At 52.9% G+C, this 15,998-nt stretch overlaps 7 protein-coding genes across 7 annotated transcripts; 2 read left to right on the top strand and 5 right to left on the bottom strand.

Moving 5' to 3' along the window:
- Positions 1–239: 239 nt before the first annotated feature.
- Positions 240–887, bottom strand: N7459_003229 (uncharacterized protein; the record flags this gene model as incomplete). The annotated part of the gene is made up of 1 exon (XM_056942413.1): positions 240–887. The coding sequence occupies one exon, from the start codon at positions 885–887 to the stop codon at positions 240–242; it is 648 nt and encodes a 215-aa protein (XP_056802296.1).
- Positions 888–1,315: 428 nt separating this feature from the next.
- Positions 1,316–3,194, bottom strand: N7459_003228 (translation initiation factor eIF2B subunit delta; the record flags this gene model as incomplete). The annotated part of the gene is made up of 2 exons (XM_056942412.1): positions 1,316–2,317; positions 2,379–3,194. The coding sequence occupies 2 exons, from the start codon at positions 3,192–3,194 to the stop codon at positions 1,316–1,318; spliced, it is 1,818 nt and encodes a 605-aa protein (XP_056802295.1).
- Positions 3,195–3,555: 361 nt separating this feature from the next.
- On the bottom strand, positions 3,556–5,620 carry N7459_003227 (kinesin-3 family protein uncB; the record flags this gene model as incomplete). Its single annotated transcript, XM_056942411.1, has 2 exons — positions 3,556–5,246; positions 5,335–5,620. 2 exons carry the CDS (start codon positions 5,618–5,620, stop codon positions 3,556–3,558), a joined length of 1,977 nt encoding a protein of 658 aa, XP_056802294.1.
- Positions 5,621–6,245: 625 nt separating this feature from the next.
- N7459_003226 (uncharacterized protein) lies at positions 6,246–6,554 on the bottom strand (the record flags this gene model as incomplete). The annotated part of the gene is made up of 1 exon (XM_056942410.1): positions 6,246–6,554. One exon carries the CDS (start codon positions 6,552–6,554, stop codon positions 6,246–6,248), a length of 309 nt encoding a protein of 102 aa, XP_056802293.1.
- Positions 6,555–7,643: 1,089 nt separating this feature from the next.
- Positions 7,644–8,448, top strand: N7459_003225 (dienelactone hydrolase family protein; the record flags this gene model as incomplete). The annotated part of the gene is made up of 2 exons (XM_056942409.1): positions 7,644–7,816; positions 7,920–8,448. 2 exons carry the CDS (start codon positions 7,644–7,646, stop codon positions 8,446–8,448), a joined length of 702 nt encoding a protein of 233 aa, XP_056802292.1.
- Positions 8,449–9,305: 857 nt separating this feature from the next.
- On the top strand, positions 9,306–9,992 carry N7459_003224 (uncharacterized protein; the record flags this gene model as incomplete). The annotated part of the gene is made up of 2 exons (XM_056942408.1): positions 9,306–9,732; positions 9,784–9,992. The coding sequence occupies 2 exons, from the start codon at positions 9,306–9,308 to the stop codon at positions 9,990–9,992; spliced, it is 636 nt and encodes a 211-aa protein (XP_056802291.1).
- A 1,379-nt stretch (positions 9,993–11,371) lies between these two features.
- N7459_003223 (uncharacterized protein) lies at positions 11,372–12,598 on the bottom strand (the record flags this gene model as incomplete). The annotated part of the gene is made up of 1 exon (XM_056942407.1): positions 11,372–12,598. One exon carries the CDS (start codon positions 12,596–12,598, stop codon positions 11,372–11,374), a length of 1,227 nt encoding a protein of 408 aa, XP_056802290.1.
- Between the last annotated feature and the right edge of the window lie 3,400 nt (positions 12,599–15,998).

Below are 15,998 nucleotides of genomic sequence, written 5' to 3'. Positions count from 1 at the left end.
TGACATTACGCTCGGCGTTGGAGGCGCGCCATGAATTCCGGCAGGATTTAGTTATACTTTGATCTGACTGTCCGTGAGGGAAACCAATGAAACGAATCAATGAACACACCCATCATCAGTCCCGCCATGAACGTCGTTCAGAAGATATCACTCGTATTCTCGTAACATGCAATCCTCCCAAGCAAACCATACTCCAGCAATGCAAGTAACCCATACTCCAAGAACGCCCCGACCAACCCTCAACGCAACGTGGTAGTCCGCCGTCCCCCCATTCTCCTGCCAGCAGGTCGAATCCGAATCGCAGGCGCGCCCGCCGCCGCCGCACCCCCGCCAGACCCCCGCAACGTCGCGCCCGGCCCCGAACCACCCGGCCCCGCGCTCCCAGGCGCAGCAGCCACTCCTCGCCCCAGATCCGCAGCGCCACCGCCGTGCCCCAGCCCATTCACAAGCCCCTCGAGCCCCAGGTCCCTCCACACAGCCTCGCGCCGGCGCTCCATGGCGCGCGCAATGCCAAAGGCAGCATGCTGGTCCGGGACGACGTCGTCCTCGTCTTCCGGGTTGGGCGGCTGGTATTGAGGCTGGACGTAGACGTCTTCGATGGGGAGGAAGGAGGGGATAGTCGCGGACGAGGACGAGCCGTACGTGAGGGCGTTTGCGGCGCCGGACTGGTGGCCGCCGGCGGACGGGCTTAGGTGCTGCGGATTCGCGCTTGTGGATGATGCGGTCGAGGTGTGGGGACGGGTGAACTCCTCGAAGAAATCTGCCAGTCGGGGCTGGTGCATGTGGAGGTGTGTCGCGGAGGAGTCTTTGCTCTGGATGTCTGGATTAGTCGCGGGCGAGATGGAGGCGGCGGGGACTGCGGATTTGAGGAACTTGAGGCGTACCATTTTGGTTGGGGAAATTTCACAGCAATCACGGGTTATCTAGCCCTCGGTTCAAGAGGATTCCAAAATTTCAGCTAGACGTAGATGTTCAACCGAGACGAATTGTAAATATTGGGAAGAGACGGCAGAAATACGGCCAAATAAATACCGAGGCGGAGATGGCCGGTTTGAGGAAGGCGGTGAGGCGACACTGATGCTACCAAGGGCGGCAGGAGGTAAAGAAACTGCAGGGTACGTCTAGTTCGTTCACATTCAGATCTAGTATGAAATTCCCAAGAGCCCCAGAAATCTGCATCTAGGATGATAACCAAAATTCATCCGTAGTCGGAACCCCAACAGTAAGATAATATTCCTCAAAAACAGACCGGGACAGAGAGGCCTTCACGACCGTTTCAACTTTTGCGATATAATAACAAAAAACAGTCCGTATCTCACAGGTTCGTGCTCATCCGATGCACGATTGAAACGGCACTCGGGGGCAAACTGCCCATCTCAGTAACGACCATATCCACATACTCGGCCGGGGTCACGTCGTACATGAGATTGAGTAGCTGCAGGTTAGGGGTGTCCTTCCAATCGGCAAGAGGCGAGGGGGAAGGAGTGCGGGAGGCAGCAGAGGGATCAGGGACAAGGGCAGAGGAAGCACCTTTCCCACCCTTCCTGGGATCGGAGGGTGTGACTGTAGTTGCTCCCGGGTCTGGCAGGCCAGTCACTTGCTGTGGTGGCTGACAAGACACCAACTCATCAGCGTCAGCAATCTCGTTTACCACGATACTGTCGAGGGCAACACGGTCGGTGAACTTGACTGTCTCGCAACACACAATGACCGGTACCTCAACGCCACCGGCGCGCTCCTTGGCGGACATGGCCACCAGAGCAGTGCCCACGCGAGAGTAGAGACGGCCGTTACTGGTCATGGCATGTGCGCCGAGGAAGACCTTAGTAGCGTCTTTAATGGCATGGCTGATACCATGCACGAGTGAATACTGCACATCTAGGCCAGCATTGGCAAGTGCGCGAGCGAGATTCTTGCCTTCGAAAAGCGGGCGAGAATCAATAATCGAAACCCGGAACTGCTTCCCTTCCTGGTGTGCAGCCAGAAGGGTCTGCTTCACGATCGAGCTACCGGCAAAGGTTACGATCACATCGCCATCCTGAATCTTCTGTGCCGCGCTTCCGGCAATCACCTGGTCGGCCACTGTGATCTTCTCGCGGATAAAGCTGTCGATGAAGTCGTACAAAGTCGTTTTGGCCGTCGGCTCAGGCGTGGCTGGGTCAATGGAAGAGATGGCCAGTTTTAACGCACGAATAGCGTTGCCTTGACTAATAGAAAGGGGTCGACATGTGGAGAGGTAGGTGATCTGGTGGGAGAGGTGTGTCGTCAAATGGCGGGATAGGGAGTGGTTCGAGGGTGTACTATAGGACTCAATCACCTGGGCAAATGCCGAGTTAATTTAGACAATCTTGATCATCGACGAGGAGATGGAATCCCACCCGCTTGAAGGCCAGCAACGTAGCCACGCATCGCGCACTACTTCCGCAGACCACATAGTCCCTCATCTGGAGCCCCAATGCCAGCACGGCAGGGTGCACCTCTTTCGCAGCACCGGCCACCGTTGTCCGCCGCTGCTGGCCGTACAAATGGCCGAAGACAGCGACGCTCTTATTCTCTTTCTTCTTCTTTTGCTCGGCGGCGCCGGTCTGGGGAACGGGGCCAGATCCACGGCGCGGCGGTCCTGCCCTCGGGCCTTTCTGAGATGCACCTCCACCAGCAGCATCCTTCTTGGGTGTAGCTGGAGAACGAGCCTGACCGGGTTTCGAAGCTGGACCGCCTGCAGCACCAGCTCCGCCACTTTCGCGCTCAAGCTTTTCCTTCGCGCGCCGAGCTGCTTTCTCTTCCTTGGCCTTCTTTTTCAACTCTGCAGGCGTGAGGGTTTTGTCGCCTCCGGCAGCGGCGGACGGTGCAGCCTCCTTGCCCTTTGCAGACTGCGTGTCGGGTTGTGCGGGACCCTTTGCGCTCTTGGAATCGCGGATGGGGAAGGTCTGCTGCGAGGAAGGGTTCTCGGTCGCAGGTTTGGCGGGCGCTGCGGGCGCAGCGGCAGCGGACGAGGTCGGCGCCGGATGAGCGGTGTCCGTCATCTTGGATGACTCAATCTCGGGGTGCGAGGGGCGTCGAGTCGAGCCTGGGAACTTGTGGTGGGGAGGGAGGGTTGAGTCACGGAAAAAGAAGTGATGCCATAAGCGGGCCCGGCCCACCGGACGCACCGAACGGAGCCCTAACTTCTTGCGTCTTTGACACTTGGGCTTCATGGCCTGCGATCAACCATGACAGACTCGGAAATACAACGGTGAAAAGAACTATGAGGGTGCCAGGTGCTAGGGTATCTACGCTACTCTTCAGGCACTCAGGGATGCATATCTCCCAGGGTGCGCGACATCAGTCGCTTTGAAACGTGGATCTCATCAAGTGGTTCATTATTCGTTGCAAGGGGGTCTCACGCTACCATAGAAATAGACAAAATCAAAGGCCAATGGGAATCCAAGCGCTGCCTCAACTTGACTGGCCTCGGCCGAGAGCGCGATTGCAGTGTAAACAAAGAGGAAAGAAAAGACTGTACCACCAACACCGCTTCTATACGCCAAAAGTGGCAGACCCGCGACGATCCAAGGACTAGCGATTATTGGCAGCGATCGCTCCCAGAACACGCCGCTGGAGAGCCTTCGTCTGCTCATTTGGTCGCCAACGTTCATGGTCGGATGCCAGCTTACGTTTGAACACACTCAGATCGCCAAGAAGATCTTCCATGCGCGATTGCATTTGGTGGGCTTCCTGTTCACTGGCACCCCATGTGACGGTGTCGTCATCCTCCTCATCATCATCATCTTCCCAAACTTCTGGCTCGGCCTCCGAATCTGAAGCGCAGACTGGGGAGCCTTCGCGACCGTCGTGATGATTGTTTGGTGGCTGGTTCTCCGCCACTGATGCAAGACTGGATTGTCGTTTCTCGACCGGAACAAGTGGAATAGGATTCTTCAGACTGTCCAAGGCCAACTTCAAGTGCATGCGCAAGGCTTCGTTTTCGGTTTGCAACTGGCGAATCTTGCACTCGCTAACCATTTTGGTCTCCTCCATCAATCGTTGCATCTTCTCCACCTTTTGCTGGTACTCGTCGAGCTTCTCATCCTGAAGCTCGGTGGCACGTTGATTGGCAGCGGCCTGGCTCACGCTGAGCTGCAAAGTACGAATCGTTTCGGCCATTTCGGCGATCTCCGCATCACGCTCAGCTGCTGAGACGTGATCTTGGTTGACCCGTGCACGAGTGCGGATGTGCTTCGCTTGGTCTGCATAGCGAAGGGTGGACAGAGTTTCTTCATAGTCGGCGGGTGCGATGCATGCAATCATCGCCGTCTTTGAATTTCCACCTAGGCTATCTTTCAATAGCCATGTGAGGATCGAGTCGCGGTAGGGGACCAGGTCTTTGCCCTTTCGACCTCCGCGAGTCTTCTTAGGGTCCGCCAAAGCTGCAATAACACGGCCGAGGGTAGTGAGAGACTTGTTGATATTGGATCCTTCGCGAAGCCGTTGACCCGTAGCTTCGGTAGATTTTGCACGTTCAGAGCCTGCAAGATCAACCAAGCGAATACGAGCAGTACGCTCGGTGGTCTCATCCGTAGAAAGGTCATGGTGGATCTGCTTGAGGGTGATCGTAAACACCGCGTGAGATCGAGAGGAGGTGTCGTTCATCTTGGTACTCGCCGTAGTCCGCGACATGTCACCCTTCCGCATATACTTCATCAGCTCGGTGAAGTTTCTGACCGTGAGTTCGGTCAGGTCTTTGACATAGGGACCTTCCGATGGAGACTCGCGGATTCGAAGGTAGTGTGGAGGGTCAGTCCGTGGAACCAAAAGGTCCCGCACATGTTCATTATAAACCTCAAAGTACGATACTCGTACATTGTAGCTGATATCCGGCGAAGGCGAGTCCTCGATGCGCTGGAAAAGGTCTTCGCAGGTCCGCGGAATCAATCCCGGTTGCTCAGGGGTTCCCATCATGGTGTAACTCTTGCCAGAACCCGTCTGGCCGTAGGCAAAGATGCACGTGTGGTATCCTTCGAAGTTGTGATCCAGGAATTCCTCACCGAGGCAGTTGTAAACATCCTCCTGGTGGGCATAGTGGTCGTCGTCCTCATCATGCGACCAGAATGAATTGTCGAATGTAAACGACTTGTCCTCGAGAACCTTCCCCCGTGCTTGTGATTTCGGCTTGCCCTGATCGCGTACGCTGGGCGTTGGGGCTTGGAGACGAGTCATCTGCGTATGAGGATCCATTTCGATTAAACATTGCGCCTGGCGTTCGATCTCTAGAGCAGAAAAATAGTTAGAGGTGTTCGCGCTCATCCCACTTTCAAGGCTGTCTTCTCCCGGGGCGCATTCCTTTGTAGCACTTACCTCTGGGGAGAAATTTGCGAACGCGCACTACGACGCGCACATTTCCACCTGGTGACGGGTTTGCCATTCCGTCCTGTCGACTGATGGGTATGGCGACACTTTCACGCGCGCGAAGTGATGGACTGGAGGCCGTCGATCTGAGTGTGGCTGCCGAGGCGGAGGTCGAGATGATGCTGGGCGATGTGATGCCCGTGACGGCTGATGATTCGGAGGAGGTGGCCGACGAGATCGAGCCAGGCCCTGGGCTCTGGCCGATATGGTGGTAGAAGCGCGGATCCAGCGCCATGTCCCTGCAGTGTTCCCTCAATAGCTGAACACAAGTGTTGACGGCCTCGCGTCGTCGATGGACAAGATGATTGTACATGCAATGAACCGGTTGGAATACAGGGGAAATCGGGGAAAGATTGAGTCTTGGAGAAAAGGGAGCAAAGGAATAGAAAAGAAAAGCGAAAGAAATGGGGGTCGGTACTGTTGCGCGTTGTTTCCTTGGGAGGTTCAATGGTTCATCCCCGCGGGGAATCGGATGGATTGTAAACACTAATCGGCGAGCGGCTATCAGGGAGCGAGCATTCTGCGGAATGCAATGCGATTGAACGAATGGATCCGCTTCGATATAGAAAAAAAAAAAAAAAAAAAAAAAGGAGATACAAGAGAAAGGCGATGTCTTTCAATTTGACTAAAAACCCAAAGATGCAGTGGTTGGGTCGCAAAGATGGTCGAGACGGTGTAGCAGGAGGGCGTTGCCACGGCAATGGCTGTGTTCATGTTGACACTTTCAACACTCTGCGAACTATACTTCTTCACGACTAGTGTGCTGAAAAGCTTCATGTTACATGCATCGATTGTACAATCTGGGCACTAACTACAGAAACCCATCCATTTGTGCACATCGCACGACCTTATCCTAAGGTTTACTCAAAGTCGGCATTCATCGCCTCAAAAACGTCGACATCGTCGTCGAATGGCTTGGAGCCCTTTCCCTTGGCGCTGGTTGGGGCGTCAGGTACCGGGTCCCCGGCCGAGTTCATGTGTTCAGAGAGTAGCTGGTTCGGCGACAGGCGCTCACTTTCCTCGGCCTTCTCCTGTTTACTTTTGCTGCTTGCGGCGCTGGCCTGGGCCTTGGAAGCCGCTCTCTGGTCTTGAGTGACGTTGCGAATACGCGGCTGCTGGTCCTCACTCTGGGGGAACCGCACTGCCGTATCGGTCTTTGTGGAAGGCATAATGCTGACTGGGAGCTAGATATAAATCCAACGGTTAGTACAAAAAGAATGTGACGGGCTCTTAAGCTATCTCTTGCGACATGGAGAAACCAGTGTAAATTGGGGCGGACAGGTAGAAGGGACCATCAATGCAGGACGTAGGACATACTAAGTACTTGTGTGGATATGTCTCAACTCATATGTTGAATTTCAAAGATCCAAGGAAATGAGATCATGCCGGAGGCCAAGTGCACCGTCCTTCTATTTATGAGAGATGGACTAGGGAGAGAAGGTGGCGGCGGGCGACGCGATGATATGCGTATGACGACGACATTTACCACCACCGTGGTCGCTTCTCCGCACTAGCCAACGGGGTGGGCTCATCTGTGCCACTGATTCTGATTCGTTCTCGAAAGGCTGGAGTTGGCTATCCAGTCAATGCAAACGAAAAGAAAGGACGCTCGCGCAGTTATTGGGTTGTGGTCATCCGTGGATGCTGACCACCAACAAGCATCATGAGGTGATGCTCGCCACATTGTCACTTTACTCTTTACTCGATCGTATCCCCACCCATGTCGCACTAGTCGCTGTGCAGGTAGGCATTCGGTGGCAAAGCAGTCATTCTGCCAATGGCTCCATCGTATCTCCTAGAATGGTATTATTCCACGGGATGGTGCTGTGCGCTCGCCAGAGTATCAAGGCAATGCCAGATTCTAGCTTTGAATTTATTTACTTTGCAATGTCACATCATATAGATGACATTGTGAAATCCATGTGTGATATTGTGTACTTCTCTTATCACAAAATTGATTTCTAATCACCCATTCCTCCAGGCCCCCGGGGTTTACCTATGTACCTCCGCTCTCATGGCCCCGACAGACAGTTAAGCAATCTCAGCCGTGTGAGTCAGAGCGGGGCGCAAGGAATTAATAAAGCTGATGATGATTGCGTGTCGAATCAGTCACATTATACCAATCAGGGGACGGAGGTGTGCTTACCTCCAGCTTCAGGAGATATCCCCCCAAGCATCATGCTATTTTATAAAGCAAGTCCCCGTACTTCAGGAGTATAAAGGATATCAGCAACTTCATTCTCAACGAAACCCATAAAATGAGCGACTGCTGCACTAAAGGCTTCAAGTGGGATGGCCAGCCCACGGGCAAGGAAACGACCTTCTCCAACAACGCAACCTATGTGACAGGTGCCAACAGCGACGTCGCCATTCTAGTCATTCACGACCTGTTCGGCTGGACCTTTCCCAATATCAGGCTTTTGGCAGATTCGTACGCAGAAGAGGCCAACGCCACTGTCTACGTCCCCGACTTGCAAGTGAAGCCGCTGGGATGCCCCCTCCCCCTCCACAATCCACTAACGAGCGACATCTAGTTTCGGCGGCGAAGTCCTGCCATTCGATATTCTGCGCAAAGATCCTTCCGAGTGGGGTGCGCTAGATCTCCCTGCCTTCACAGCCCGCAACAGCAAAGCGATCCGCGAGCCGGAAATCTTCGCCTTTGCCAAATCCCTCCGGGGTAAATACAAGCGCGTCGCGGCCATTGGATTCTGCTACGGCGGCTGGGCAGTCTTTCGGCTGGGTGCCAAAGAGAATCAGGGTCTGGTGGATTGCATTTCGACCGCGCATCCATCATGGCTGACGGAGGAGGAGATCCGAGACGTTCATGTTCCCGTGCAAATTCTGGCCCCGGAGATCGATCCTGTATTCACGCCAGAGCTGAAGGAATTCAGTCATCGGATCATTCCTTCGATGGGACTGGAGTATGATTATCAGTACTTCCCTGGCTTGGAGCATTCGTTCGCTGTGAGGGGCAATCGGGCCAATGAATCTGAGATGAAAGGGCTGGTGAGAGCCAAAAATGCAGCGGTGTATTGGTTCAAGAACTGGTTGCATGTGGAGTAGAACGTTGAACTCGGGATTTTCTTTAGAAGCTCATGATAGCAGTAGCTCAACAGAAGGAAACCTTGGTGCCTTGAGGCTTTACAGCAGGTAGTCGCTCCTTCCCTTGGGGTAGCTGCCTGCCCTCTCCTCCCATCAACACCACAACCTTTCCTTACTTTTCCTCCTGTAAGCTTGCCGGAGATTCGTCTTTTCTCGCTTCTATCCCCTCCAAGGTCATAACCCCTATCCCAGTCATCACAAACAGGGGCGCCTGCTACTACTATTAATTATAACAATAAGTGTTTAGTTATATTAATAACCTCTAAGGATATAGGATTCGAGATAAAGCATAGGTATATTAATATTTATTAGCACTAGCTTAGATAGGAGGTTAGAGATAGTTAGATTAAGATTCGATAGGTTCTAACTGCCTATATAGTTATAGATAAACTTACTAAGATACTACTACGCTAGAAGCACTAAAACGTTGTAAATCTGCTTAGGATGACTAATATAAGTTATCTGATTGACTAGCCTAAAGAGGAAACAGGGATAGAAGGCCAGCTGAGGGGGTGTGTTGGAATGAGTGTGTGGAGACTTATAGTTGACCAATTCTAAGTCCCTAAATTGGTAGATTGGGCGGAATAGCAACTCAGACTTCTCCTTGATTCCAATTGGTTGGGTCCCCTCCTATCCTGACAAAGGCCCATGACTAATCCCAACCCAAACCCACCTGCAGGAATGGTAGAGTCCATTTCGCATCTCCCTCCTTCGCATGAAAGCTTTAACTAAGACTTTTACGATAGAGTCGCACCCGTATTGCGTACCACAGCTCCGTAGAGGAGAAAGAAAATTCTCTGGACGCCTGCATCAGAAAGATGGTCAAAGAAGCACCATCTCTACGATATGACGCTGAGGAGGGCATAGCTGCCAACGAAGGCGGCTTTGGCTTTCTTGCCAAAATGCGTGGGCTTCGTGCAACGATGGCAAGAATGGAAGCCAGGGTGGGAGAACTCGAATCTCGTGGCCAGGATTACGAGTCTCGTTTCGGGAAACTCGAGGCCCATCGCCAGAGCCATTTGGACGTCCGCCAAAGGGCTATTTCTACATGGGTCCGCGATGCACTGAAGAAAGACACAGAACGCCGAAAGGAAGAAATCCGCAGACTAAACAGGGATATTATCTATGACGGTGATATACGATCAGATGCTATAGTAGTGACGGAGCGCTACAAGAAAAGTAGCACCGAATGGCAATCTTTCCGTACGCTCTATGGTCTTACCCCAGATAATCTGAATGATCTCGGTATTTTCTACAAATTCCCTTGATGCTCTTTTCATCGCTAATATATTCTAGACCAACAGAAATGCTCTGGATCTCTGCAGGCCTTAAATAGAGCAGCTTCTATCCTGCTCAAGGACGCTCGGACACGCCTCCCTACTGAGGCAATGGGGAAGCAACGCGAGGATCTTGTTGCTATGCTGCTGGAGGAGAGATATGAAGAGGCTGAGAAGTCCTTTGTGGGGACGAGTCGTCTATGGCTGAAGAGTAGTTCAAAAAGATAGATATTGTTATCCAATTAATCGCTTTCCAAGAAACGATCATCTTATGATCACTTGTAGACTAGAATGATGGAGAGTGAGAATCGACTGAGAATACCCATCCTGCACGTGCATCTCCTATGAGCGTTGAAACGTATTCAACGGGGTTCCTCGCAGCCTAGGACATAAGTTGGATGTACATAGTTTCAAGGTTCGAGATACATCCCCGAAGTATAAGGAAGGATTGTCAACATGATTTGCAACACAGAGACAAGACGGACGTTCCACATATAGTTCTCGCAGCATCTCCTCCGTGCCTGGATATCTAGCAGAAGTGGGCCTTACCGGCAGCGATCATCATACTCAAGTGTTGATTGGAGTGGTCAACAGCATCTACTGAATTGGTGTGATTGGCGGTGCATTATTCTCCGGTTGGCTTTCCGACAAGATTGGTCGACGCCGGGTCATTGTTAGCGGATGCATGCTGAGCCCGGGCGCGGTGGGGGGTGACATCAGTCGCTGCTGTCACAGCGCTCAGTGTACCTGCTTTTGCGGACGTGCGGTGCATGGCGGCGCAGATACTCGACTGTAGGTACTGTGCTCTGCGCTGCGCTAAGCGCCGCTGTCGGTCACATCCCTACCTGCTTGGGTAATGATGCTGGGGGATGTGATCGTCCTACGTGGAATTAACTAGTGCAAGACGGCGATTACAGGTGGCCGACTAAAGCAGAGGGTATTAGAACGGAAGCAAGTGTAGATAACGGTATAACATCGTTGGTGATCTATCAAATGTTGAGGTCAAGGTGCATCTACATACAACCCGGTTCCCCCTCGGACCCAACATCAACATAACAGCAGGCTGATGGCACAGGCCTGCTCCCAAACATGAAAACCAAAAGAACACAGACAGTGTATAGAAAGGCAGGCTGAACAAAGGAAAAAAACAAAGGAAACGAGAAGCGCGAGATGGTATCATCGAAGCAGAATGACACGAGCATCAACGACAAAACGAGAACGGAAGGGCATCATGCAACGACCAGAACGCAAGAGTAGAGGACGCCAGAAATCAAGAAATGGAAAAGGACTCCGCCCCAAGGAAACGAAAACAAGAAATGAGGCGCCGAAACCATGATTCTTTTAGACCCTCCCAGCAGCGGACGAAAGTTGTCGATGGGATCGAGAAAAGAAAGCGAACAGAGCGGAAATGTAACGAGTAAAGCCAGCCGGAGCCAAACCCAACGCGCTGCAAATGCAATTCAACACTGTCAAATGCGCCCGGTTTAAGAAGACGATGAAAGGAAAAATGAAATAGAAAATCGAAAACAAAACAAGTGATCTCTGTCGAAGTCGCTCCTCTCAGGCGGGGAACGCATTCCCAGGGCTGGTGCACCGTCCAGAGTCGTTCAAGGTGCAGACGGTCGGCGTAGAATATCTTCGCAGTTGGCGTCGAAGCGCATATTCCACAGCCGGATGCTGTTCATCAACTTCTCGGTGTTCTCAAGCTCTCGGTCGCGACCGAAGATCGATTCGACAAATTCGCAGCCGGCGTTGCGGCCCATTGAGACGGGGGCTCCTTTGCCACTTTCCCTCTTGGCCGCCTTCCACATGAACATCTCACATGCTTTGAGGAGCTTCTTGAAGCGAGACCAGAGGCGGTCGCCACTTTCTAGAAAGTCCTCGACCACTTCCTGCGCTTCGACATGCTGAATGCGGGGGAGGCACTCGTCCGCCCGCTTGACTTTTCCGGCGAGCTTGATCAGCAAGAGCCACAAGTCCCCCGCCACATCCGCCATGGGCGTGGACGCGCCATGGTGAAAAACTGTCCAGTCATAAATCCATTTGCCGAGAGAGTTGGCATCAAAGACGCTGCCCAGGAGGATGATGGGAGCCTCGGTCGGGTCCCAGTTCTTAATGGAGTACCCGGGCGGGATTCCGGCTCGCTCAGCGTCAGCCTCGGTCGCAGTGGGTGGCGGCTTCGAGGCGGCGGCGGGCTTGGGCTTGGACGGAGTACGTGTGGATGTGGACTGGCGACGGGTGCGAGAGCGGCGGGCTGATTCGATGTCCTCGTAGTTAGGGGCCTGGTTGAAGTAAAAGTGAGCATCAGCGGCTGCGTTTGATTTGCGATAAGACGCCGACGTGGTCCGGCGATGCTGGCCAGGGCCATCTCGCTTGGGAGTCGAAGCCGGGGGACGGCCTGGCGGTGGTCGGGGCTCGCGGAAGGCGAAGCGCGGAACATCGAATGCATTGTCAACCACATCTACAAAGATGGGCCGTGTCTGCGATTGCGTGGGTCCGGTGCCGAGGCCATCCCCCGCAGGATGACTGGTCGTATGGTTGCGACGGTGCTTGGGCTTGCCCGCAAAAGAAGCACTTACATGATCGTGCTTGCGCGGCGGAATGCCATGGTCTGGCGTCGTCTCGTAATAGTTTTGCGGGTAGGCCGAGTACCACCCCGGTTCCTTGGTGGCCGTGTAGCTGGCCTTGCGAGTATGCCGTCGCGAGGTGCCCCGGGGCGAGGTGTAGGGGTTGGCGTACTGCGAGGCGTAGTAGGCGTAATGAGGCGAGGTTGGTGGCGACTGTGTGTAGTCGAAGGTAGACCACCCGGGTGGTGGACTGGAGTAATGATACATTATCGACCGAGCATGGACAGAGGCCGATCAACTGGAATGGGTCGGAGCGAGAGAGGGCGAGACCACAGTCGACAGAGCCACAAAGCGGAAATCGCAGGAACAATCAATAACGACAGCAACAGCAAAAAAAAAAAAATCAACGCAGAAAACAACAACCCGAATATATTATACAGGATATCGTGCACACAATAGCAAAATGACGCCGACTGAGAAAAGCGGAGGTCAAGAGATAGGTCGAGTAGGACCGTCACCGCGGTACGGTTTCCGATCGGAGAGAGGAGGGTTGACACTGGATGTGCTGAGAGTGCATTTGAACGTCGTTCGAATCGAACCCGGCAAGAGGGGGGTTGCAGGCGCAGTGGGACTGAATCTTGCGAAGATCCAGGACTCGATCAAGAGAGTCCAGAGTTGTGCGAGAGGAGGTTTCCCTGGGGCGTTTTTGTTTGAGGGAAGGAAAGTGGAGATGGGAAATTTTCCAAGGATGGAAGGGAAAGGATCCCGGCGCGTGCGAGTTGGCGCGGGCTGTGGCGTTAGCGGGCCTTTTGTTACGTGTAAGCGGATTTCCAAGGACTAGTAGAATGAATATCATATAATAATAATAATAATAATAATAATAATCGTAATTACTATTATCATCATATTATTCACTGCTGAATCTCTCCCCTGCAAGGCCGTCCTCCAGTCTTTCCCTGGCTTATATAGGGCCCCCGGCGCCGACACCATTACCTTTGACTCATACGGAGTCCGAGTGTACAGGAGAAAAGCCATGTCCGTTTGTTCACCATCATCACCCTTTAGTGTCATCATGATTTCTCACCCCCTCCACTAACTATCCTGGGCACAGCTGGCTACCCCTCAGACTAGTCCAGATGGAGACGTCGGCTTCGACGCTATATGCAACCGCGCTCGGTGACAGGTCTTTCTTGCCCTTTGATTCGGGCACCGGACAACTGCATTTTGCCTTGCTACATGGTTGGTTTTGTGAGAAAGGCAGCCACGAATTATGACTCTTGCACTGCCGTGATGACTCTTTCTTGGGTCGCCATGAGAGAGGCGATGTCGCCACCTCCCCTCCGAATCTCATACTCCGAATACTGTAGGCGGCCATTTAGAGCATTGCGATATCGACCATCTCCATGGTAGCGTGTCGGGCCTCTGTTGGATGGATGTGGCCATGTGCCAGGCTTCCAGAAAGACCCTTTTGTACATTTCATTCTGCATGAACGCATCGTTAGCTGCAGCCCCTCCTCCAGACGCTACCTCATCGGGTAAAGCCACCCAGTGGGATATGGACTTGTCCAAGCCTAGATGTTGTAAGTATACTTGTCCGTATGCGCGGGAGTTGGGCCAAACCAAACGTCCACAATCGAGTCCCGACACACTGACTCGTTCCATGGTTGGCTCGATTCCTCTACGGCCCATCCCGTCTCGTCCAGTGGTTCTCACTCCACGCGACCCATATCCCAAATCCCCGAGAACCCACACCACGTTGCTATGGCAAGAACGGAGCGACGATGGAGTATAGTTCAAGAATCGCCCCCAGCAGGGTCTTTTTTTTTTTTTACATCCACGGACTCAACCTATCTCGTTGGGCAACATCACGGACCACGCATGGGCTTTACCGCCGCCAGGTCGCTGGGCAGCAACCACCATTTTGGGCGGAAATGGGGTTGGATGAGACGAGCGTCGCAGACCGCAACTTGCATATCCACCGGTCGCGAGTATTCAAATGCCGAGGGTTTTGATTGTGCGCACAGATATTCTGCCTGGGAGCAAAAATAGCTACGAATATGTAAAATGGGCGTTGGGGCAGGCTGTGTAAAGTGCCAGCTCATAATCACGGAGTCTACAGAGGCAGTGTCCGTGAATTAAGCGAGTCTAGCGTCTCAACAACTAATGGATTACCCAAAATGCCAGCTGTTTCAAGCTTCGGCTCTCTACATGAATCAGGATTATCAGGTCATATTGTTCTTGCGTGGAGAATATCGAATGATATCAAGTGCGACCGCATTGAAGAAGCCCTAAGCGGGCTCGAGGGGCAACCCACATCTAGGCTAGTTAGTGATAACTATGAGTTAGTTGAGTAGTTCTCGAGTCTGACTGACGTCCAATATTCTGCTGCACGGTGCTCTACTTCAAACTTCTTCTAAAACCATCACCATTACGATCGTAAAGAAAGAAACAAGACCAACAAGTCCGCCAACTCCTAGTACCACCAAGCACCCAGGCTGCTTTACGCTCACGCACCAACCGCAGGGATGGAATAAACAAAATGTGCAGCGCGTCCTTGCCGAATGGACCAGGGATTCCAGTTGATTCAAGGGTTGTTTTCTAGATGAGTCAACGCCCTTCGAGGAATGAATGCCCCCTTTCCAAACGGAGATTCTGCGCCACCGGCAGGCAGCGCCGATCCTGCAGCGTCGCACATGGCGTTCATTATTCCTGTTTCTTTTCTTTCGGATTCAGAATTTCATATTGATATTGTTTTTTCTAGGTTATCTCTGCACCTTCGACGCCCGAGCAAACCGATCTACATCATCGGCTGGATAAGTTGGGCAACGGTGAGACTCGTTATCTTTAGCCCGGCCCCCGTGTGTCACGGCTGAGAGAGCCTCAGCTGGAGTGACACACAGGCGTTGAGCGATCTCTTCGCTTCTGGAACAGAGTTTAGGGCCAGCATGAACCCCGGCTGCTCCGTAGTGGACACGGCGAACAGGGGCGGAGTGGGTCAGCCTGCGTCAACGGGCCCTCAAGTGCATATCTCCAGCCTTCGCTTGGCACGTAAGCATATCTTGCCCCATGCTGCGCGTCGTCTAGTACTGCATGAGGCTGCTAGAATCCTTTGTGTGGTGACACACCTGGGGGTGAAGTCAGCTTACTGTATTCCAAGAGGCAGTCTACATATCACCGATAGTCCATCCTCCGGGAATAACTGGTATCTCCCGAGGCTGTCCGTGCTGCTGGATGTAGGGATACTTCAGGGGGGGCGCGTGGACATAGCAAATGCCTGCTGGGAGGCGTTGTTATCTGGATTTCACGTATGATTAGCGTGAGACAGGGAAATATTTAATTTCCTATCTCCACCAGGCGGGGTGGCATTGATAGAGAAAAGAAAAAACATCTGCCTGCGCCAGTCCAATAAAATGCGCTTGGGCCGTATAGATTTGATGAATCATTTACCCCTTGCTCGATCCGAGGCCGGATCAAAACAAGCCATCTGCTATCAGACATGCTATGCGGCGAACGCTCCACGGGGCTGGCTTCATCTTATTATGTCCGTGATGTTTCTCTCATTCTTGAGTCCTTGGTTTCATATGTGGATTTGCGTTGTGCGCGCACTGATCACATAGTGTTCCATGGCTGCCCTTGCCCTGAGCCCTAGAGTCAGATTCTTACTCGG

This window comes from Penicillium hispanicum, assembly GCF_028827665.1.
Source record: "Penicillium hispanicum strain IBT 35686 chromosome Unknown utg000003l_segment0_segment0, whole genome shotgun sequence".
Taxonomy (NCBI): Eukaryota; Fungi; Ascomycota; class Eurotiomycetes; order Eurotiales; family Aspergillaceae; genus Penicillium; species Penicillium hispanicum.
The sequence above is the reverse complement of the archived record's forward strand: the minus strand, read 5'-3'. Positions and strand labels throughout refer to the sequence as shown.